This window comes from Zophobas morio, unplaced genomic scaffold (genome assembly GCF_036711695.1).
Source record: "Zophobas morio isolate AGI-343-1 ecotype UQ-CSIRO unplaced genomic scaffold, CSIRO_AGI_Zmor_V1 ptg000026l, whole genome shotgun sequence".
NCBI classification, from domain to species: Eukaryota; Metazoa; Arthropoda; class Insecta; order Coleoptera; family Tenebrionidae; genus Zophobas; species Zophobas morio.
The window spans coordinates 15,510,108-15,531,577 of record NW_026972131.1 but is presented as its reverse complement, the minus strand read 5'-3'; the positions used below and the strand labels follow the sequence as shown (position 1 = coordinate 15,531,577).

Sequence of the window (21,470 nt, the reverse complement as noted above, 5' to 3'; positions counted from 1 at the left end):
TAATTTCCAAAAATTTTTTGTCTGTAACAGTTAAAAGACGATCTGATCCAGCGGAAAATAGTTGGCTTATAGATAATTTTTCGCAGATTACGAATCTAAAATATTTTTCACGATTTCTCTTCAAATAACTGAGAAATGCGAGAAAAGGAGTCCAAAAATTCCCAACATTTCCAAAAAATTCTAAAACCGTTCCAAATGGCTTTATTTGAGAGGAAAACATTGACTTTCTAGTTTTATAGAATACTAATCGCAAATTTACCTTATGAAATACTAGCCCCGCCCACCCACTCACCCTCCATTTTCTTAAAGAGTATGTCGTTTGCCAAATATTGTCTCATCTTAGCAAGTACTAGCCCCACCCACCCACCCTCTATTTTCTTAGGAATATGTTATTTACTAAAATCAGTTTTTTTGTTAGCAAACACTAGCCCCGCCCACCCGCCCTTTCTTACCTTGTAGGATATGTCATTTGCCACCATTAGTCTTATTTTAGGAAGTACTAGCCCCGCCCACCCGCCCTCTAGTTTCTTGGAAGGTATGTGATTTGCCAAAATCAGTATTATCTTAGCAAGTACTATATTGTAGTTATATTGAAATGGCAAAATAAATGATTAAACAATAATTAAATAGTACTTGCTAAGATAATACTGATTTTGGCAAATCACATACCTTCCAAGAAAATAGAGGGTGGGCGGGCGGGGCTAGTATTTGATAAGATAAAACTGATTTTCGCACTTTTGACATTTTCAACTATTTTTCAACTATTTCAGAAAATTAGTTGAAGACATTTTTTTGTAATTTCCAAAAATTTTTTGTCTGTAACAGTTAAAAGACGATCTGATCCAACGGAACATAGTTGGCTTATAGATAATTTTTCGCAGATTACGAATCTAAAATATTTTTCACGATTTGTCTTCAAATAACTGAATCTAAATGTTACCCTTTTTAAAAAACTTTCTAATACCACCGTTTTTAAACCTAAAAAGACATGTCAACAAATATGTAATCTGCTCCATCCTTCTTTGGACCAAAATCCATTATTTTGTTGCTTGGAACATAAATCAAGAGTTTGTGATATAATTATTCGAGCAACGGTGAAACCAGTTATTGATAATATTTGTTTGGAACAAACAGACTGGTTGAAGAAAATAACGATCTGTAACAAACCTACCAGCAGAAAAGTTTTAAAATTATGAATATGTACCTTCCTTTTTGTTAAATAATTTTCGTTTTGTAAAAATATATCTATCTTATTTCAAAACTAAATAGTAGGAGTAATATCATTAATGTTCTTGTGCCATTATCTACACTTTCAGAAAAACGTGATATTTTAAAACGTCATTTTGACAATTATTTGCCAACCAAGTTCATAATTGTACTCTACAGATGTCGTTGCCTGATTAACGATTTTGGAAACGTCAAAAAATCAACTTTTTATACGAATTGGGGTGGCCATATGTATTAATACAGTTGGCCGTGATACGTTGTGTACGCTAGCGACATCTAGTAGACAACCAAACCCGAAAAAGAAGTTTGCAGCCGAAACTTGCCAAACTTCTCCGCTAGGTGGCAAATTCGACATATCTGTCATTTCGTAGTATCGCCGAGTATAACCTCACAAATACGTTGTGTATTCAAATTTGATTTTCCTTTTTAAGCATTGCAGCATTTGTAAATTAACGATTAAAAACAAGTTCAGTTCATTCCATAACAGTTATTTTTGATTAAATAGAAAAAATTAACAAAAATGGTGAGTTCCATACTTGTATAAAGTAACACTATCTAAACCAGCTTTTTTGTATTTTAGGCACGAAACGCAGAGAAAGCGATGTAAGTAATTAAATATAGGCCGAGGAGACCAGGTAGAGTTGTTGGCTGAATTTTCGTTAATTTTCTAGGACAACCCTGGCCCGCTGGCGCGCCGCCCAGCTCGGCGAGAACGACAAGCACAAGCGTCGGCGGCCGCCCGTGGCTTCCGAGTGCAAGAGCCTCTACGCTTGCGAGAAATGGCGCACCCAGATTATTCGCGAGATCGCGAAAAAGGTGGCCCAGATCCAGAACGCCGGTCTCGGCGAGTTCCGGATCCGCGACCTCAACGACGAAATCAACAAGCTGCTGCGCGAGAAGCGCCACTGGGAGGATCAGATCAAGGAGCTGGGGGGGCCGGACTACCAGAGGACGGGCCCGCGCATGCTGGACCACGAAGGAAAGGAGGTGCCGGGAAACAGAGGCTACAAGTATTTCGGGGCGGCGAAAGAACTGCCAGGTGATTTTCATGTTTTATTCAAATGTTAATTCATCTACACGAAAGAAACTTCAAACAATTAAAAAACGGTCTATGGAATTTCAAGTTGGTTGGTAACGAGAAAACATCACATTTGAATCGTAGCTCTCCTTCGAAAAATGATTGTGTTTAGTATAGTGGAGTATTGTCTTTACGCTGCAGGAGTCCGGGAGTTGTTTGAGCAAGAGCCACCGCCTCCTCCCAGGAAAACGCGGGCGGAGATGATGAAGGATATCGATGCGGACTACTACGGGTATATGGACGACGATGACGGTATACTCATACCTTTGGAGATGGTAGCTGAAAAAGCGTGTAAGTTGTGGCGAGGTGGTCACGAAGCTCGATAAGTAGCGGCGAGCGACACTTATCGAAGTTCGTGAATAAAAAAATAAACAAAACGCGTGTTGTTGCAGCCATACAAAAGGCGATCGTCGATTGGAAGGAAAAAAAAGAACGTCAGCTGACACACGACGAGGATGAGGAAATGCCCGAAGAAGAACACATATATGCCGTAGAAGACGTAAATATAACAATTTTTTTTTTTTTTTTGATAAAATGATGACTGTGTGTTTTAGTCGGACGACGATGACGTCGAAAAGAAAAAATCTGAAGGGGAGCAGAAGTTTATAGCCCACGTACCTGTACCGAGTCAACAAGAAGTGGAACAAGCGTTATTAAGGCGGCGGAAGCAAGAACTGTTGGAGAAATACGGTGTGCAAGAACAGAACCAATCGCTGTAGTAAACACGAATAAATACTTACTTTTTTATGGCATGTTTGGATCCTCCCTCAAAATCCCTCTGCAAATTAAAGTGAACTCTAGAACCGAATCACATAGTTTCCGCTTATTTGCTTTTTCTCTATAAAACAAAATACAAAAAATTAATATGGAGAGACGTAAACGCCAAATTTAATGGTATGTTGAATTCCGCCGGGTGTCTGGAAAATGGCGGATTAACTCCGTAGTACGTTATGTACGCGGGTTTTGTAAGTTTGATTACGAAAAAAACGTAATGTTTCCAAATTTTTTGTAAAACTTTAAAAATTTGTCATCTTGCTAAGATAAAACACATTTTGGCAAATAACAGATCCTGTAAGAAAAGAGAGGGTGGGTGGGCGGGGCTAGTACCTGCTAAGATAAGACTGATTTTGGCAAATGACATACTTCCTAAGAAAAGAGGGTGGGTGGGCGGAGCTAGTACTTGCTAAGATAAGGTTGATTTTGGCAAATGACAGTTAATTTTAGGTCCCCTGGTGTTTTATTTTTAAATTTAAAACAATCTTGAGGTTCTAGGTATTCCTGTTTGGAAAGAATTTGAAAGTGCTTTGGAGCCTCTAGTGTCTTTTTTTGAATAATTTAATTAAATTTCTTAGAGGATACGTCATTTGCTCAAATCAGTCTTTTTTTAGCAGATACTAGCCCCGCCCACCCTCCCTCTCTTTTCTTAGAGGGTATCTCATTAGCCAAAATCAGTCTTATCTTAGCAGATACTAACCCCATCCGCCCGCCCTCTCTTTTCTTCGAAGGTATTTCATTTGCCAAAATCAGTCTTATCTTAGCAGATACTAGCCCCGCCCACCCACCCTCTGTTTTCTTAGAAGGTGTCTCACTAGCCAAAATCACTCTTATCTTAGCAGGTACTAACCCCGCCCACCCGCCCTCTCTTTTCTTCGAAGATATTTCATTTGCCAAAATCAGTCTTATCTTAGCAGGTACTAACCCCGCCCACCCGCCCTCTCTTTTCTTCGAAGATATTTCATTTGCCAAAATCAGTCTTATCTTAACAGGTACTAGGCCCGCCCACCCACCCTCTCGTTTTCTTCGGATCAATATGAAATTAAGAATCGAAGAAACGAAAAATCGCAAAACTCAAAAATCGAGAAATCGAAAAGTCAAAAGTTCAAAAATCTAAAAATTGAAAATTGAATGAAAATGGAAAACCGAAAAGTCGATAAATCGATATTTTGAGAGATCAAAACGTCAAGAAATCCTAAATTCAAAAAACTGAAAAATTTAAATCGAAATATGTATTGAAAAATCGAGAAAACGATAAACCGAAAAGTCGATAAAAAACGATACCTCGAGAAATCAAAAATTCAAAAAATCCTAAAATCTAAAATTCGAAAACCTGAAAAAATCGTAAAATCGAGAATTCGAGGAATCGAAAAGTCGAGAAATCGAACAATTTAAAAATTGAAAAATCGAGAAATTGTGAAATTGAAAATTGAAAAGTGGAAAACCGAGAAGTCGATAAATCGGTATCTCGAGAAATCAAAAAGTCAAGAATATTTAAATTCTAAAATTCAAAATACTACGAAATCGGACAATCGAAAAATCAAAAATTTTAAAATTTAAACAATCGAAAAACCGAGAAATAAAAAATCAAAGAATGAGGAAAAATGTGAAAAATCTAAAATTTATAAATTAATAAAATTGAAAAATTAAAATATCCAACTATTGGAGACTCCAAAAATTGAAAAACCGAAAAATTGATGAATCCCAAAACTGAATCAACGAACAGCTGAGAAATCAGAAAATTGAAAATCTAGAAAACGAAAAATTGAAAAATTGAAAAAAAAATCGAAAAACTGAAAAATCGAAAAATTCAATAATCTCAAAAATAAAATGATCTAAAAATTGAAAAATCGAGGAATCGAAAATTTAAAAAATCCTAAAATCGAAAAGTCGAAAAACTGAAAAAAATCGAGAAATCGGGAACTCCAGGTATGGAAAAACCGGGAAATAAAAAATAGAAGAATCGAGAAATCCAAAAAACTACAAAACTAAAAAATTGAGAATTCGAAAAGTCGAAAATTTCGAAAAATTAACAAATTGAAAATTTGAAATATAGAAAATCCAGAAATCGTAAAATTGATATTTGAAAAACGGAGAAACCGAAAACTCAATGAATGGATGTCTCAAGAAATCAAAAATTCAAAAAATCCTAATCCAAAATTTTTAAAATCCAAGAAATCGAAAAATCGCGAAATAAATGAAAGAAATGAGAAAACTATAAATCGCAAAACTGAAAAATTCACAAAATCTAAAAATTGAAAATTGAAAAATAGAAAACCGAAAAGTCGATAAATCGATATCTGGAGAAATCAAAAATTCAAAAAATCCTGAAATCTAAAATTCGAAAACCTGAAAAAATAGGAAAATGGAGAAGTCGAGGAACCGAAAAATCGAACAATTTAAAAATTGAAAAATCGAGAAATTGTGAAATTGAAAAGTGGAAGACCGAGAAGTCCATAAATTGGTAACTCGAAAGATCATAAAGTCAAGAAAATTTAAATTCGAAAATTCGGAATATGTACTACCAAATCGGGCAATCGAAAAATCAAAAATTTTAAAATTCAAACAATCGAAAAACCGAGAAATAGAAAATCAAAGAATGAGGAAATCCAAAAATTGAACGACTGAAAAACTGAAAAACTTAAATTGAGATATGTATTGAAAAATCTAAAAAAATGAAAGTCGAAAAACTGAAAAAAAATCAAGAAATCGGGAACTCCAGGAATCGAAAAATCAAAAGTAGAGAAATCGAAATATCGAAAATTTTAAAACCCAAAAAATTAAAATAAAAAAACCGAGAAATAAAAAATGGAAGAATCGAGAAATCCAAAAAACTACAAAACTAAAAAATTGAGAATTCGAAAAGTCGAAAATTTCGAAAAATTAACAAATTGAAAGTTCGAAATATGTATAGAAAAATCCAGAAATCATAAAATTGATATTTCTCGATGAACTGATGTCTCGAGAAATCAAAAATTCAAAAATCCAAATCCAAAATTTTTAAAATTCAAGAAATCGAAAAATCGCGAAATAAATGAAAGAAACGATAAAACAAAAAATCGCAAAACTGAAAAATTGAAAAATCGAGAAGTCAAAAATTAAAAAAAAATCTAAAATTGAAAATTGAAAAATGGGAAACCGAAAAGTAGATAAGGCGATATCTCGAGAAATCACAAATTCAAAAAAATCCTAACATCGAAAAGTCGAAAAACTGAGAAAATCGGGAAATCGAAAAATCAGAAAATTCAAAAGTCGAAATCGAACAATTTAAAAATTGAAAATTCGAGAAATCGTAAAACTGAAAATTGAAAAATGGAAATCCAAGAAGTCGATAAATCGGTCTCTCGAGAAATCAAAAAGTCAAGAAAATTTAAATTCGAAAATTCGAAATACTACGAAATCGGACAATGGAAAAATCAAAAATTTTAAAATTCAAACAATCGAAAAACTGAAAAACTTAAGTCGAAATGTGTATTGAAAAATCGAAAAAATGAAAGTCGAAAAATCGAAAATCCAAAAGACTAAAAGTCGAAAAACTGAAAAAAAATCGAGAAATCGGGAACTCCAGGAATCGAAAAATCAAAAAACCGAGAAATAAAAAATGGAAGAATCGAGAAATCCAAAAAACTACAGAACTAAAAAATTGAGAATTCGAAAAGTCGAAAATTTCAAAAAATTAACAAATTGAAAATTCGAAATATAGAAAAATGCAGAAATCGTAACATTGATATTTGAAAACGGAGAAACCGAAAACTCGATGAATCGATGTCTCGAGAACTCAAAAATTCAAAAAATCCTAATCCAAAATTTTTAAAATTCAAGAAACCGAAAAATCGCGAAATAAATGAAAGAAACGAGAATACGAAAAATCGCAAGACTGAAAAATTTAAAAATCGAGTAGTCAAAAATTCAAAATATCTAAAATTGAAAATTGAAAAATGGAAAACCGAGGAATCAAAAAATTGAAACGTCGAAATGGAACAATCTAAAAATTGAAAATTGGAAAATGGAAAACCCAGAAGTCGTTAAATCGAGAAATAAAAAAGTGAAGAAATTCTAATCGAAAATTTGAAAATTCAAAAATCGAAAAATCGCAAAACAGAAAAATTGAGAAATCGAAAAGTCAAAAATTCAAAAAACTGAAAAATCTAGAAATAAAAAATCGAAGAATCGGGAAACTGATACATTCAAAAATCGAAAAACTGAAAAATTTAAATCAAAATTTGTATTGAGAAATCGAAAAACCGAAAAGTCGATAGAAAACGATATCTCGAGAATTCAAAAATTAAAAAAAATCTTAAAATCGAAAATTAGAAAAACTGAAAAAATCGGGAAACCGAGAATCGAGTAATTGAAAAGTCGAGATAAAACTAATTTTGGCAAATGAGATACCCACTAAGAAAAGAGAGGGTGGGTGGGCGGGGTTAGTATCTGTTAAGATAAGACTAATTTTCGCAAATGAGATACCCTGTAAGAAAAGAGAGGGTGGGTGGGCGGGGCTAGTACCTGCTAAGATAAGAGTAATTTTAGCAAATGACGTATCCTTTAAAAAAATTACATAATTAAATTATTAAAAGAAAAGACACTAGAGGCTCCAAAACACTTTCAAATTCTTTCCAAACAGGAATACCTAGAACCTCAAGACTGTTTTAAATTTCCAAAAAAAAAAAAAAACGAGTGCCAAAATTAACTCAAAAATAAAGTCAGGTCAGAAGTTTCCAAATAGAACACCAAAATCCCCAAAATTGTTTTTAATAATTTACATAAAATTCTTCCAAAATAATACACCATGGGTACACAAGAGTCTCCCGAATAAAAAAAAAAAAAAACACTGAGGCACTCAAGACTTTTTCAAATTCTTAAAAAATAAAACACTAAAAACTCAAATTCTCTTCAATTTCATCCAGCAACAAAACACTAGATTTCTTTAAATTTATCCGAAAAAATTAACTGCGAACACTTTAAACGTAGGGTTTTGAAAGCCTTGACAAAAAGAACCAATTTTAAAATCATTATAACTCTACCAAAATGTGAAAAGGATTTTTTTTCCCCAGACTCACCAATTAATCCGCTATTTTTCAGACACTCGGTATAATACCACCACCACCTACCTTAAAACTTGTCTGATAAAGTGCTCTTTTTGTTGCCTGGAAATCCTCGGCGACGGAAAATCTTCCTGCGCCAACAGCGTATTCAACCACCTACTAAGATTATCACAGTATTTCTTATTTAAAGCAAGTAATAGATCACTGAATATATCGACGGACGACCTCGGCGCTGTACTACCTAAGTTCAAAAGTATTCGCAAAACCAAACTCTCGCCATAATTTTGAACAACACTAGCTTGAGCCGTATCGCGACTCTGCGATATGAAATTCACTAAAAAACTGGCGCACAACTTCAGCGTCTGCGCTTCCGGCAGAGACAAACACAAAACGGCTGAAACAACCCAAAGTGACAACAAACCCCAAAAACCCAAAAACAATCTTACCACACTGGAAAAGCGCAGCTGTATCTAACCCACTAGCGAACACTACCTGCGGAATCTTTTTATACAGTTGCGCCATCATCGCGAAAAACCCTTCCAAAACGTCTGTCTTTTCTGCCAACTGGTTGGCACTGTTCAATTGAGCGCACATCTGAAGGGTCGTGGTCACGATTTCGTGCAGCAGTTGGTGCATTATAGCTCTGAATTGATCTTCGTTTCCGAACATTATCACTACCTGGAAGAATATGATCAGTGGTGTGTCGTACAATCGCACGCAAATGTTTTGAGCCTATGGGCGGATCATTTTTGCCGGTCGTCACCGAAGGAGGCGGTCCAAATCGTCCAAGAGCAGAATTTGTAGGTAGGCTCAAACTACAACGAAATTTACGTGTTGACCAAATTTTTACCCTGAATTAGTTTTAGTTTTATAAATACCCTATCTAAAATGTTCAGAATATGATGAGTCTATACTTGTGATTTACCATTCCATTTATATTTTTTCGATTTGTTTATACATACAGGGTGACTCAAAAAAAAAATAATGACTGAGCAAATTTATTTTATTGAAGAAATCAAGAATTGCAAAACTGAATACTTTGAAATCTTGTCAATTAGTTAGAAAAAAAAACCTGTCCTACTCTAATAACATCGAGAATATGCTCAAAATCACACTAATATTAGGTCTAATTGTGCCAACCATAGTTATAAAATTCACATTAAAGTAAGTCACGGACATTTTTTGAAGTGTACTACATTTCAAAAAGCAAAAAAAATGTTCAGTTTATAAACTTCTTAATTTTGGTTTAAAGTTTATCAATCATATTTGACGCTTTATTTTATCCGTTCCATTTGTTATCCTTTACTGCGATCTCTCTTGGGTCGACCGATAGGATAATTTATTACTTCCGACATCTTTTCGGTGACAAATTTAATCTTTGCATACTTCAGCATAGTTAGTGAACTCGTTGTTTCAAAGCCACGATCAAAATGTATTTGCTTATCTTCTCCAAAAAATGCATGACGTCATGGCAAAATTTGATATGATGAGTCCAGTACCTGTGATTTATCATTGCAGTAATAATTTTTAGATTTACTTATACAGCCTGTCTCAAAAAAAGGTCACTTCGATTTTCGATTTTTCGTTTTTTCGACCAACAGTTTCATCGAATTAGATTTTTCAGTTTCCATTTTTCTATCAACTTTTCGATTTTATTACTTTCTAATTTTTTGATTTTTCAAATTTGCGGTATTTTGATTTTTCGAGTTTTCAGTTTGTTCATTTTTCGATTTTTTAATTTTTCGTTTTTTTGATTTTTCGATGTTTCGATTTTTTAATTTGCCATTCTTTCAATTTTCGATTTTTCGTCTTTCCATTTTTAGATTTTTTGATTTTTCTGTTCGTAAGTTTTTAGACTTTGCAATTTTTTTGCATTTTTCGACTATATTTTACTTTCCGATTTTTTTGATTTTTGAATTCTCGATTTTACGTTTTTAATTCTTCGATTTCCGATTTTTCAATTTTCCGGTTTTTTAATTCTTCTATTCTCGATTTTTCGATTTTCCATTAATCATAAAATTTTTCGATTTTTCGGTTGTTTTATTTTTCGACCTTCGATTTTTCAACTTTCGATTATTCGATTTTCAATTTTCTGATTTTACGATTTTTCTGTTTGTTTCAGTTTTTATGGTTCTGCAATTTGCAGCTTTTAGATTTCAATTTTGTTACTTTCCGATTTTCCACTTTTCGATTTTTTGATTTTTCAATTTTTAGGCCTTGCAATTTTTTTACTTTTCGCTTTTTCGAGTATTTGTTTCATCGAATTTTCGATTTTCGATTTTTCCATTTTCCGATTTTCGATTTTTCGATTTTCCATGTTTAGATATTTTTCGATTTTTTTTTTATTTTTCGATTGTTCTGTTCGTCAGTTTTGAGACTTTGCAGTTTTTACTTTTCCACTTTTCTCTTATTTTAGTTTCGGATTATTCGATTTTTGAATTTTGTTTTTTTTTTTAATTTTTCGTTTTCCGATTTTTTAATTTTTCGATTTTTCGGTTTTTTAATTTGTCGATTCTCGATATTCCGATTTTCGATTTTTCGATTTTTCAATTTCCAGTTTTCGATTTTCCACTTTTCGATTTTTCTGTTCGTCAGTTTTTAGACTTTGCAGTTTTTACTTTTCCACTTTTCTCTTATTTTAGTTTCGGATTTTTTGCATTTTTCGATTATATTTTACTTTCCGATTTTTTTGATTTTTGAATTCTCGATTTTACGTTTTTAATTCTTCGATTTCCGATTTTTCAATTTTCCGGTTTTTTAATTATTCTATTCTCGATTTTTCGATTTTCGGTTGTTTTATTTTTCGACCTTCGATTTTTCAACTTTCGATTATTCGATTTTCCATTTTCTGATTTTACGATTTTTCGATTTGCGATTTTTCGATTTTCGTTTTTCCGCTTTTGTGGTTTTTCGATTTTTCTGTTTGTTTCAGTTTTTATGGTTCTGCAATTTGCAGCTTTTAGATTTCAATTTTGTTAATTTCCGATTTTCCACTTTTCGATTTTTTGATTTTTTTTCGATTGTCGTTTTTTCGATTTTTTGATTTTTCAATTTTTAGGCCTTGCAATTTTTTTTACTTTTCGCTTTTTCGAGTATTTGTTTCATCGAATTTTCGATTTTCGATTTTTCCATTTTCCGATTTTCGATTTTTCGATTTTCCATGTTTAGATATTTTCGATTTTTTTTTATTTTTCGATTATTCTGTTCGTCAGTTTTGAGACTTTGCAATTTTTACTTTTCCACTTTTCTCTTATTTTAGTTTCGGATTATTCGATTTTTGAATTTTCGTTTTTTTTTTTAATTTTTCGTTTTCCGATTTTTTAATTTTTCGATTTTTCGGTTTTTTAATTTGTCGATTCTCGATATTCCGATTTTCGATTTTTCGATTTTTCAATTTCCAGTTTTCGATTTTCCACTTTTCGATTTTTCTGTTCGTCAGTTTTTAGACTTTGCAGTTTTTACTTTTCCACTTTTCTCTTATTTTAGTTTCGGATTTTTTGCATTTTTCGATTATATTTTACTTTCCGATTTTTTTGATTTTTGAATTCTCGATTTTACGTTTTTAATTCTTCGATTTCCCATTTTTCAATTTTCCGGTTTTTTAATTATTCTATTCTCGATTTTTCGATTTTCGGTTGGTTTATTTTTCGACCTTCGATTTTTCAACTTTCGATTATTCGATTTTCCATTTTCTGATTTTACGATTTTTCGATTTGCGATTTTTCGATTTTCGTTTTTCCGCTTTTGTGGTTTTTCGATTTTTCTGTTTGTTTCAGTTTTTATGGTTCTGTAATTTGCAGCTTTTAGATTTCAATTTTGTTACTTTCCGATTTTCCACTTTTTTTTCGATCGTCGTTTTTTCGATTTTCATTTTTTCGATTTTTTGATTTTTCAATTTTTAGGCCTTGCAATTTTTTTATTTTTCGCTTTTTCGAGTATTTGTTTCATCGAATTTTCGATTTTCGATTTTTCCATTTTCCGATTTTCGATTTTCCATGTTTAGATATTTTTCGATTTTTTTTTTATTTTTCGATTGTTCTGTTCGTCAGTTTTGAGACTTTGCAGTTTTTACTTTTCCACTTTTCTCTTATTTTAGTTTCGGATTATTCGATTTTTGAATTTTCGTTTTTTTTTAATTTTTCGTTTTCCGATTTTTTAATTTTTCGATTTTTCGGTTTTTTAATTTGCCGATTCTCGATATTCCGATTTTCGATTTTTCGATTTTCCAATTTCCAGTTTTCGATTTTCCACTTTTTGATTTTACGATTTTTCGATTTTTCTGTTCGTCGGTTTTTAGGCTTTGCAATTTGTTTACTTTTCGATTTTTCGATAATTTTTTCCAGTTTTTTGATTTTTGAATTGTCGACTTTTAGAGTTTTCAATATTATGAATTTTCGAATTTTCGGTTTTCCTATTTTTCGATTTTTGATTTTTCCACTTTTCGGTTTTTTGATTTTTCAATTCTCGGTTTTTCAATCTTGCAAATTTTCGATTTTTCAGATTTGTGAATTTCCAGTTTTTCGATCGACCTACGTATGAGATTCATTGAATTTTCGACTTTCGGTTTTTCCATTTTTAGATTTTTGATTTTCCAGTTTTGTATTTTCAGATTTTCTGTTTTTCGCATATCTGATTTATCAAATTTTCGATTTTTCGGCTTTTCGATATTTGATTTTCGAATTTTCGATTGTTCAGTTTTCCATTTTTCAGCTTTTAGACTTCAATTTTTTTACTTTTCGATTTTCCAAATTTTCGAGTTTCAATTTTCAGATTTTTGATTTTTCGATTTTCTTTTTAAATCTTTGAATTTTTCGGTTTTGATTTTTCGAATTTTTGATTTTTAATTTTTCCATTCTTCGGTTTTTAGACTTCAATTTTCTTTCTTTTAAATTTTTTCGATTTTCAGTTTTCAGACTTTCGATGATTAGAATTTTGGATTTTTCAGTTTTATGATTTTTCCATTTTTAGAAAATTTGAGTAGTCGATTTTTCTATGTTCAATTTTTCTATTTAAATTTTGCGATTTTCAATTTGTCCATGGCCGATTTTTAGAATTTTCGGTTTTTCAATTTTTCCATTCTCAACTGTAAGACTTCAATTTTGTTACTTTCCGATTTTTTGGTTTTCGATTTTCCAATTTTCAGAATTTCCAAGTTTCTTTATTCAGATTTTCGATTTTCCACTTTTTCGATTTTAGATTTTTCGAATTTTTGTTTTTCCAATTTTTTGCTTTTTCGATTTTTCTGTTCGTTTCAGTTTTTAGGCTTTGCAATTTTGTTTTACTTTATATATTCTGATTATTTTAATTTCCGATTTTTTTATTTTTATTTTTGATTTTTTTAATTTTCAATATTACAAATTTTTGACTTTTCGATTTTTTGGTTTTCCCGTTTTTCAATTTTCGATTTTTCGATTTTTGAGGTTTGTGAATTTCCACTTTTCGATCGACCTAAGTATTTGATTCATTGAATTTTCGATTTTTTGGTTAGCCATTTTTAGATTTTCGATTTTTACGATTTGTATTTTTCGATTTTCTGTTTTTTGCATTAGTGAATTTCAGTTTTTCCGATTTTCGATTTGTCGCATATTTGATTAATCAAATTTTCGAAAAAGTTACCATGCTTACAAAAACTTCAAAACATCTACAATATTTCAAAGTATTCAGTTTTGCTATTCTTGATTTCTTCAATAAAATAAATTGAATCAGTCATTAACTTTTTTGAGACACCCTGTATAACCAAATCTAAAAAATATTAATGCAGTGATAAATCACAAGTATAAAACTCATCATATTTTATACATTTAAGATAGGATTTATTTTGCAAAATTTTGAGGTGCTCTAGAAATTCCAGGAATTCTAAAAGTGATGACGATTGTGAAGATTCTGAATATTTCGACAACTGAAGATTCCAAAAAGTCTGAAGCTATTAAAGTTTCTGAATATTCTGAAGATTTTAAAGATTCCTAAGATTTAAAAGATTGCTAAAGTTCTACAGATTTCAGACATAAGACTTGAAATTCTAGAAATTCTAAAGAGTCTGAAGATTCTGTAGATTCTAAAAATTCTGTAGATGGTGACGATTCCGAAGATTCCAAAGATTTTGGAGATTTCAAAAATTTTAAAGATCATAAAGAACCCAAAAACTTCAAGATTAGATATTTGAGAAATTTCAAATTTCCGGATATTCCGAGACTCTTGGGATTCTAAAAATCCTAAATATTCTGCAGATTTTGAATATTTGGAAGAGTGCAAAAATTCTGAAGACATTGAAGATTTCGAAGATTATAAAGATTCCAAAGATTCCAAATGTTCCAGAAATTCTAGAAATTTCAAAGATTCCGGATATTCCTACACTCTTGAGATTTCGAAACTTCTATAGATTCTGAGCATTTCCAAGCCTGAAGAATTTAAAAATTTTGAAGTCTGGAGATTTAGAAGGTTCTAAAGATTATAAAGATTTCGAAGACTTCAAAGATTCTAAAGTCTGAATATTTCGAACAATGATGATTCCAAAAATTTTGAACACATTGAAGATTCCGAAGATTATAAATACTTCAAAGATTCTGAATATTTCTAAGCCCTTGAGATTTCAGAAATGCCAAAAATATTCTAAAGGCTTAAAATATAGATTCCAAAGATTCCGGCCGGATAGTCTGAGACTCTAGAAATTCCAGAGATTCTAAAAATGATGGCGATTTTGACGATTCTGAATATTTCAACAATTGAAGATACCAAAGATTGCAAAAGTTTAAATTTCAGACATAAGACTTGAGATTCGAGAAATTCTAAAGATTCTGGAAATTAAGAATAATTGGAAGACTCAAGATACTAAAAATTCTGCAGACAGTGAAGATTCCGAAGATTCCAAAGATTTTAAAGATTATAAACAATCCAAAGATTTCAAAGATTCCAGATATTACCGAAATTTCAAATTTCCGGATATTCTAAGACTTTTGGGATTCCAGAAACACTAAAGATTCTGACGATTCTGAATATTTGCAAGATTGAAAATTCCAAAAATTTTGAAAACATTGAAGATGCCGAAGATTATAAAGATTTCAAAGATTCTGAATATTCTAGACCCTTGAGATTTCGGAAATTCAAAAAATTCTGACTTTGAACATTTCGAAGATTATAAATATTCGAAAGGCTTCAAATATAAATTCCAAAGATTCCGCATAGTCTGAAACGCTAGAAACTCCTGAGATTCTAAAGATTATGAATATTCTCAATGTTTCAAAGATTGAAGATTCCCAAAATTCTGAAGACTTGGAAGATTCCAAATATTCTGAAGACGTAAAAATTCAAAAGCTTCCAGTCATTCCATAATGATTTTAATTTAATTGATAAATCTCAAGGTCACCAGCATTTAATTAAAAATGTATCATGTTTATCATGATTTTAAAACATCTGCAAGATTTCAAAGTATTCGATTTTGCAAATTCAAATTTAAATTGCAAAATATTCTTTTATAATTTTGATTTTTTTTCCAAAAATCTGGACGTTTCGGATAAAAACTCAACACGGAGTCATAAACTACATGTGTAGAACTGTGTTACTGTATACAATTTAAAACCCATTTACTATGCATAAATTTGAAGTGACGTTATCACATTATTGGTGTGGATGATTAGACAAATTTAATAATTTTGCGACATTTATGAAAAAAATATCAGTTATATAATATAACTACTGTCCGTCCCGTTATTGTCAATAAAATTTTATAGGGTAAAATGTGAATTTCGTTGTAGTTTGAGCCTACCTACAAATTCTGCCCTTGAAGGATTTGGACCGCCTTCTTCGGTGAGGGCAGGCAAAAACGATCCGCCCATAGGCTCAAAACATTTGCGTGTACTACTAGTAGTGTGACTCACTGTTTTGGCAACCATCAGTATATTTGATTGCGGACATTCGCGGTATACCGTTACGACTAACTGAAGAATATCGTTAATAAGCGGCGTGCAATCATCCAACAACGTCGTCACCACGTATTTAAAAAGAACACTCAGTTCTTCCATCACGTCATTACTTGTACCATACTTTTCGCCAATCACTTTGTACAAAGGCATCGTGTTCTGCATCACAAGCACCGTCGGTTGTTCTATGATTTGAGTTTGCGGCTTTTTCACACACAGGGAATTAAATAGAGACGACAGGACTTTCAGTCGGGTTATGAGCGAAGTTTTAACAGCGGGTGACTACAAAATCATTTGAAACACACAATCGTACTCGAAAAGTATACATACGGGGTCTACGTTTAGCAGTTCTTGAATTTCTTTAAAAGACGGCGCTAATATAATATTCAAATACTCCATTATGCGTGGAATCGGTAAAATACTTAAAACTTTTCCTATACTGTACATAAGTCGACTACATTCTGCTAGTTTTAACGTGCCTCCTTGAAGCGCCGCCTAAAACACGCCCACGTTTATTTAGCCCCGCCCACCAATAAACTCACAAACCTGCGCAGCAATCAAAATGTGGTCTGCATACGGCAACAAATACTTTTGACAGCTGTGGGTCAAATCCTTCAAGGCCATCGTCGCACTAGTGGCGACTTCCGGCTTATCCAAAGCCGAAATAACCAACGGCAGCACGTTTTCCAGCATTTCTGGATGTTCGGTGATCCAGTCCGAGTACGAACCCACGGTTTCTAGCGCTGACGCCATCACCTTCCTGTGTAACTCCCTGAAGGGTATTTCCTTGATCGTGATCATCAATTTCGGCAAATACAAATTTTCTAGTTCTATGGATTCGGCGATGGCGCCGAAAGCGTGAAGACACGTCTCGACTTCGTTCCACTGGATGTGCGACGACAATCCAGTGGCGTTATTTTTATGTAGCGCTTCCACGAGTTTCGTGTTTAGAATGTCGAGCATTTCCAGGTTTAGAACGTTGTAGCAGTAGATAAATGTGTCGGCGATGTCTTGGCGGTAGCACCTGAAGACTTCTTTGTCGTCGAGGGACCAATCACCGTCTTCGTTAAGAGGGTACATCGATTTTCGCAACATAATACAAACCAAATCGCGGTAGTAGGGTTTGATCATGAGGAGAAGTTGTGCACACTCGGCCGTCTCGAGCGACAAAATGTCGTCTTGTAAGGTATACCAAAAACCGAAAGTGAGAGTGCTGCTGGACTCGTCCACCGGGTACAACCCCGGCAGATTAGTACACTTCAGAATCGAGTTAAAAAGGTCAAAACTAATCCGCTGCTCCTCAGGATCCGCGGATTTTAAATTGTTGATGAATATCTTCGAATGGACGTCAGCTATAGTCACCAAAAGCCCGTACAATATAGCAACGATGTCCTAAAACGGGTTTATGAACAAACCGTGCCAAAACAACAATTCACTTACTTTATTACACTCAGGACTATTTCTTTCACACTCTAAAATTTTTTCGAACTTGTATAGCATGTCCGCGCTACACTTCATCACCAGACCTTGGTACCTGTTGGTGTGCGGGTGCTGGATTATCGCCGTCAACGCCTCCACTGTGACCTCCATGAGCTCCATTTCTTCCGAAGACATGCATTCAGGGTCCATTTTGTTCCTTAAATGGTCACACTAGGTTTGAAGTTTTCCCGAAATAGCGACTTACCAGTAAGCAAAACACGTCAAATTGATTAGTAGGTTCATCACTGAAGTGCAATCGTCGATGTTTAAGCCCCCTAGTTGAATCCACGCTGAAGCACATCTAGCTGCGTTTAAATACGTTGTCAAGTTTGTCATTTCAAAACTGAAAATGTTGCGTGCATTAAGTGCGCAAAATAATGGGGGGTGGTTACCCAGTGGTCGGAAGGGGCGTCAGACACATTTCTACGACTTTGAGGATGTCTTTTGAGACGTCTTGGAGGACCGTTCGTACCCTCATTCTTTGGCTTATGGCTAATAAGGTACTTTGAAACTATAAGAAACGACAGTGAATGTAAAAACGTTCAGACGGGTCCACTGACGAATTTAGGGGGAGGAAACTACTGTTCTTCTCACATTATTTCGACTCTAGTGACTAAATGGAAATTGCATGAATTTCGTTTTATAAATGCGTACTCGTGTTTTAATAATTAAAAGAGTTCCAAATATTTTTTTTTATTGATTTTATAGCACTAAAAACCACGTACCTCTTCAGGTATCACAGTAAGTATCTCTAGAAGTATCCATATCACTCTCTCAGGCTCAACACTTGGCAGATGGTGAGGCTGAAAACTCGACACCAGCTCCTCAAAAGCGTTGGGCCAGTGTGCAGGAACAGTATGAATAATATAAGCAGATAACTGAAACCCAGGTCAAATTATTACGCGCTTGACGTTTCCACGATTCCCTTACTGTAATACAAAGTCGGTTCAAAACGATCTTAGGCCCCATCGCGTAATTAATAATAGCCTCCAAAATCCGCTTTTTCAAGAGTTCATAGTGATCTTCGGGCACTTCATTCCAGTGCTTCATCAACTTAGTGTGTAGAGTGGTAGCCGCAAAGAACTGCACTTCTGAATTCTAGAAGGGTCATCTCAGTAGGGAAACTAGTGCAGGAGAGACTTACCCGATGGGGACTCAACAATTCCCACACAAAACTCCAAGCTTGTGGCGAATTTTGGGCTTCTGTTAACCAATGGTGGGCTTCGGCCTGCTGTCCAGCTTCGGTCCTATAAAATAAAGTTACGGCTTTTTCTAAATTTTCCGTTGTATATTCCATGTTTGTTCCTATTCGAAAACAACTCTTATTTTTAAACGGCAATGAAATCTCGGATTTGTGTTCGCTGTTGCTACATTTTATGAACTGACATCAAGACGTCAATAACTGTCAAACGACTGTCAATGCTGTCAAAAGTCATATGTCGCGTCGATGAAAAATAGCTTGCGTTAAATTTCGGTTTTCTTTCCTGCGAAATAAAATTCTCGTAACGATAAAAAAATTCCGAGCCGCTAATCCCCACAACCGAGTGTTTTTTAATCCGAAAACTTTGGTAATTTTCGTTTTATCACCAAATTCGAGGTTATGGTGTGGCAACAGTTATCGTAAAGAAAAATGGCGGATAAGCATAAAAGTGAGTTTGTTTGACAACATTCTAGTTTTTTCTCTTCGCATTAGCACATTTCAAACGTAGAATCGCCTTCTCGCGCCCTCCCAGCGTCTTTGCTTACCATTTCTTTGTTTTTACCAGGCCTAGAAAACAGTAGTAGCCCGCAAATAACAATGCGAGTAGAGGGACCTCCAGAAGACTCCAAAACAGGTAACATCCCCCAACTCCCCGATGGCCAACCCGCCTCAACCCCCCATCTTCCAGAAAGCAGCGATAACGAGACCAGCGAGTCCGGGAAAGCAGCCGAATCGTTGCGAATGTGCCCCGCGAGCTGCTTCTCTTCGGACCCCCCCACGAACCCCTTCGCTAGTTCCCAAAACAAATTCGCCACGCGCGGCATCCTCAAGCCGCCGCAGCTCAGCCTCAACAACACCAACAACTCGAAGCCCGCGTTCGTCCTGAACCCCAGTCGACTGAACCCCGTCGCCGCGCCGCCAAAAGAAAATTCTAAAGATGTGAAGAGCAACCAAATCAACGGCGAGACACCAAAATTCGTGCCGCTCATCCAGAGCGAGCCCAAGACGAGCGTGGCGGTGACGACGGCGGGCACGACGCTGGCGTCCAACTCGTTCGTGTTCGGCCAGAACCTGCAGGAACGGGTGGTCAACAGCGACAAAGGCGACGAGCCCAAACCGTCGACGAGCGTCAACTCCAACGGCACGACAGAGATGCTTTTCAGCAGCGCCATCAAGAACGAGGTGAAAGTGGACGCGGGGAGCAAGGAGACCAAGTCGCTGAGCGAGTCGGCGAGGGAGTACGAGGAGTCGCGGGCGGTCAAGAGGAAGTACGAGGAGGTGGAGGTCATCACGGGGGAGGAGGACGAGTTGAACATTTTGAATATTAATTGTAAGTTGTTTGCGTTCGATAAGGCGTCGGGCAGTTGGCAGGAGAGGGGACGAGGGGTGCTGAGGCTGAACGACTTCTGCGTAGAAGGACACACGCAAAGTCGGCTGTTGTTTAGGACGACGGGGATCTGGAGAGTCATACTGAACACCAAAGTGAGTATTTCGTTGATTAGCTGTGACGTCATTGAGTCAATTGTGAGAGCTGATAGCTGTGTTGTTAGATGAGATATTAAAGACGTTGTTTGTGGTCAAGAGGAAACTGATAAGATAACCGATTCGGGTTTTTTTTTCATGTAAAATCTGAGCTCGCACTACTTGTAGTTTAAGCGGTTGTTTTTTAATTAAAAGTCAAAAGCACAGTTGTTGGTTTCAAGGTCTCGGCGGCTATAAAATAGAAATTGTTGTTTCCAGATATGGGCGGAAATGACTGTAGAACAGGCTAGTGAAAAAAGCGTGCGATTTACCGCCATGGATCCGCAGGGAGTGATAAAAGTGTTTCTTGTTATGGTAAGATGGATGTGTCTCGGTTTCCTTAATAACGCATACGTTTTAGGCTAGTATCGAAGATAGCAAACAACTATTTTCGTCAATTCAAGTTAGAGTGCAAAAAGAAATTGCAGCCCAAAAACATAAAAAACTTTCAGTGGAAGCAGACTCAGGGGGTAATTAATTTTAGTCGCGAAAATATCTTCTTCATACCACAGGAAAAAGTTCATTTTGATATCTACAAATGTGATGTAAATTAAGTTTTAATTCGTTAAACATTTCTTTTCACCAGGCGTAAGACGAGTTGTAATTAATATTTAAAAAATAGAGCATATTTCATTGAATGTGTTGAATATTTTGTAAAGATAAGCAATAAAAGCAAGGAAAAAAATCAACATAGTCACTTCTTCAAAAAAAACGGTTACGCCATCGCTCAAAATTCGGCTTGAACGGACGCGAGTTTTCCGTCAATGTTGCGCGTTGATTTACCTCATTTTCATTTTTTAAATTATCTTCTAGAGGATTTTATCTCACTAGTTGCCTAATGAAATAACTGTGCATAGATTAGGTGTTTAATTTGGTTAATCTTTTTAGCATAATTTATAATTGTTTGCTAAACGACAATACAAAATCGTTCATTGGTCGCATTGTAAAAAATATTAAAAATGTAAGCAAATTAATAAAATATTTATTACAATTTTAATTACAAGTTAAGTGTGATGGAAACACGAATTTAAAAAATTTACATTTTAGTTCGATGGTTTTTCATTCCCTTGTAGCAGATTAATTCTCTAAAAAAATCTAAGCGAGTTTTCGTTCTGCCATTTTTTCTGGCGTCCTGCATATCCATTGCAAATTTTGTCAATTCTTCAAAACAATCCCACTGCTAAATTTGTATCCCTCAAACGGAAAAAGAGCGCACGTTTCGTACAACA

At 34.4% G+C, this 21,470-nt stretch overlaps 3 protein-coding genes across 3 annotated transcripts; 2 read left to right on the top strand and 1 right to left on the bottom strand.

Annotated features, from left to right (window-relative positions):
* Positions 1 to 1,584: 1,584 nt before the first annotated feature.
* On the top strand, positions 1,585 to 3,052 carry LOC135136401 (pre-mRNA-splicing factor ISY1 homolog). The gene is made up of 6 exons (XM_064065653.1): positions 1,585 to 1,750; positions 1,808 to 1,830; positions 1,899 to 2,266; positions 2,447 to 2,596; positions 2,698 to 2,804; positions 2,860 to 3,052. Exons 1-6 carry the CDS (start codon positions 1,748 to 1,750, stop codon positions 3,022 to 3,024), a joined length of 816 nt encoding a protein of 271 aa, XP_063921723.1. The 5' UTR covers positions 1,585 to 1,747; the 3' UTR covers positions 3,025 to 3,052.
* On the bottom strand, positions 2,268 to 18,940 carry Cdm (cadmus). The gene is made up of 13 exons (XM_064065645.1): positions 18,664 to 18,940; positions 18,450 to 18,617; positions 18,245 to 18,397; positions 17,912 to 18,030; positions 17,725 to 17,862; positions 17,481 to 17,676; positions 16,587 to 17,432; positions 16,371 to 16,535; positions 15,999 to 16,322; positions 8,571 to 8,802; positions 8,191 to 8,518; positions 3,046 to 3,143; positions 2,268 to 2,584 (listed from the first exon to the last, which is right to left on the bottom strand). The coding sequence occupies exons 1-12, from the start codon at positions 18,814 to 18,816 to the stop codon at positions 3,050 to 3,052; spliced, it is 2,916 nt and encodes a 971-aa protein (XP_063921715.1). The 5' UTR covers positions 18,817 to 18,940; the 3' UTR covers positions 2,268 to 2,584; positions 3,046 to 3,049.
* Positions 18,941 to 18,960: 20 nt separating this feature from the next.
* On the top strand, positions 18,961 to 20,930 carry LOC135136397 (ran-binding protein 3). The gene is made up of 5 exons (XM_064065649.1): positions 18,961 to 19,168; positions 19,286 to 19,354; positions 19,409 to 20,202; positions 20,461 to 20,556; positions 20,603 to 20,930. Exons 1-5 carry the CDS (start codon positions 19,150 to 19,152, stop codon positions 20,717 to 20,719), a joined length of 1,095 nt encoding a protein of 364 aa, XP_063921719.1. The 5' UTR covers positions 18,961 to 19,149; the 3' UTR covers positions 20,720 to 20,930.
* The last annotated feature ends 540 nt before the right edge of the window (positions 20,931 to 21,470 follow it).

Bases quoted from the DNA above. Each gene is read 5' to 3' on its own strand.
- Cdm (XM_064065645.1), bottom strand. From the start codon at position 18,816: ATGGAATATACAACGGAAAATTTAGAAAAAGCCGTAACTTTATTTTAT. The intron at 18,618-18,663 runs GTAAGTCTCTCC...TGACCCTTCTAG, and splicing joins AATTGTTGAGTCCCCATCGG to AATTCAGAAGTGCAGTTCTT. The intron at 16,536-16,586 runs GTTTGTGAGTTT...GGCGTGTTTTAG, and splicing joins ACATTTTGATTGCTGCGCAG to GCGGCGCTTCAAGGAGGCAC.
- LOC135136401 (XM_064065653.1), top strand. The intron at 2,597-2,697 runs GTAAGTTGTGGC...GTGTTGTTGCAG, and splicing joins GATGGTAGCTGAAAAAGCGT to CCATACAAAAGGCGATCGTC. The intron at 2,805-2,859 runs GTAAATATAACA...TGTGTGTTTTAG, and splicing joins ACATATATGCCGTAGAAGAC to TCGGACGACGATGACGTCGA.
- LOC135136397 (XM_064065649.1), top strand. The intron at 19,355-19,408 runs GTAACATCCCCC...CCCATCTTCCAG, and splicing joins TCCAGAAGACTCCAAAACAG to AAAGCAGCGATAACGAGACC. The intron at 20,203-20,460 runs GTGAGTATTTCG...TGTTGTTTCCAG, and splicing joins GAGTCATACTGAACACCAAA to ATATGGGCGGAAATGACTGT.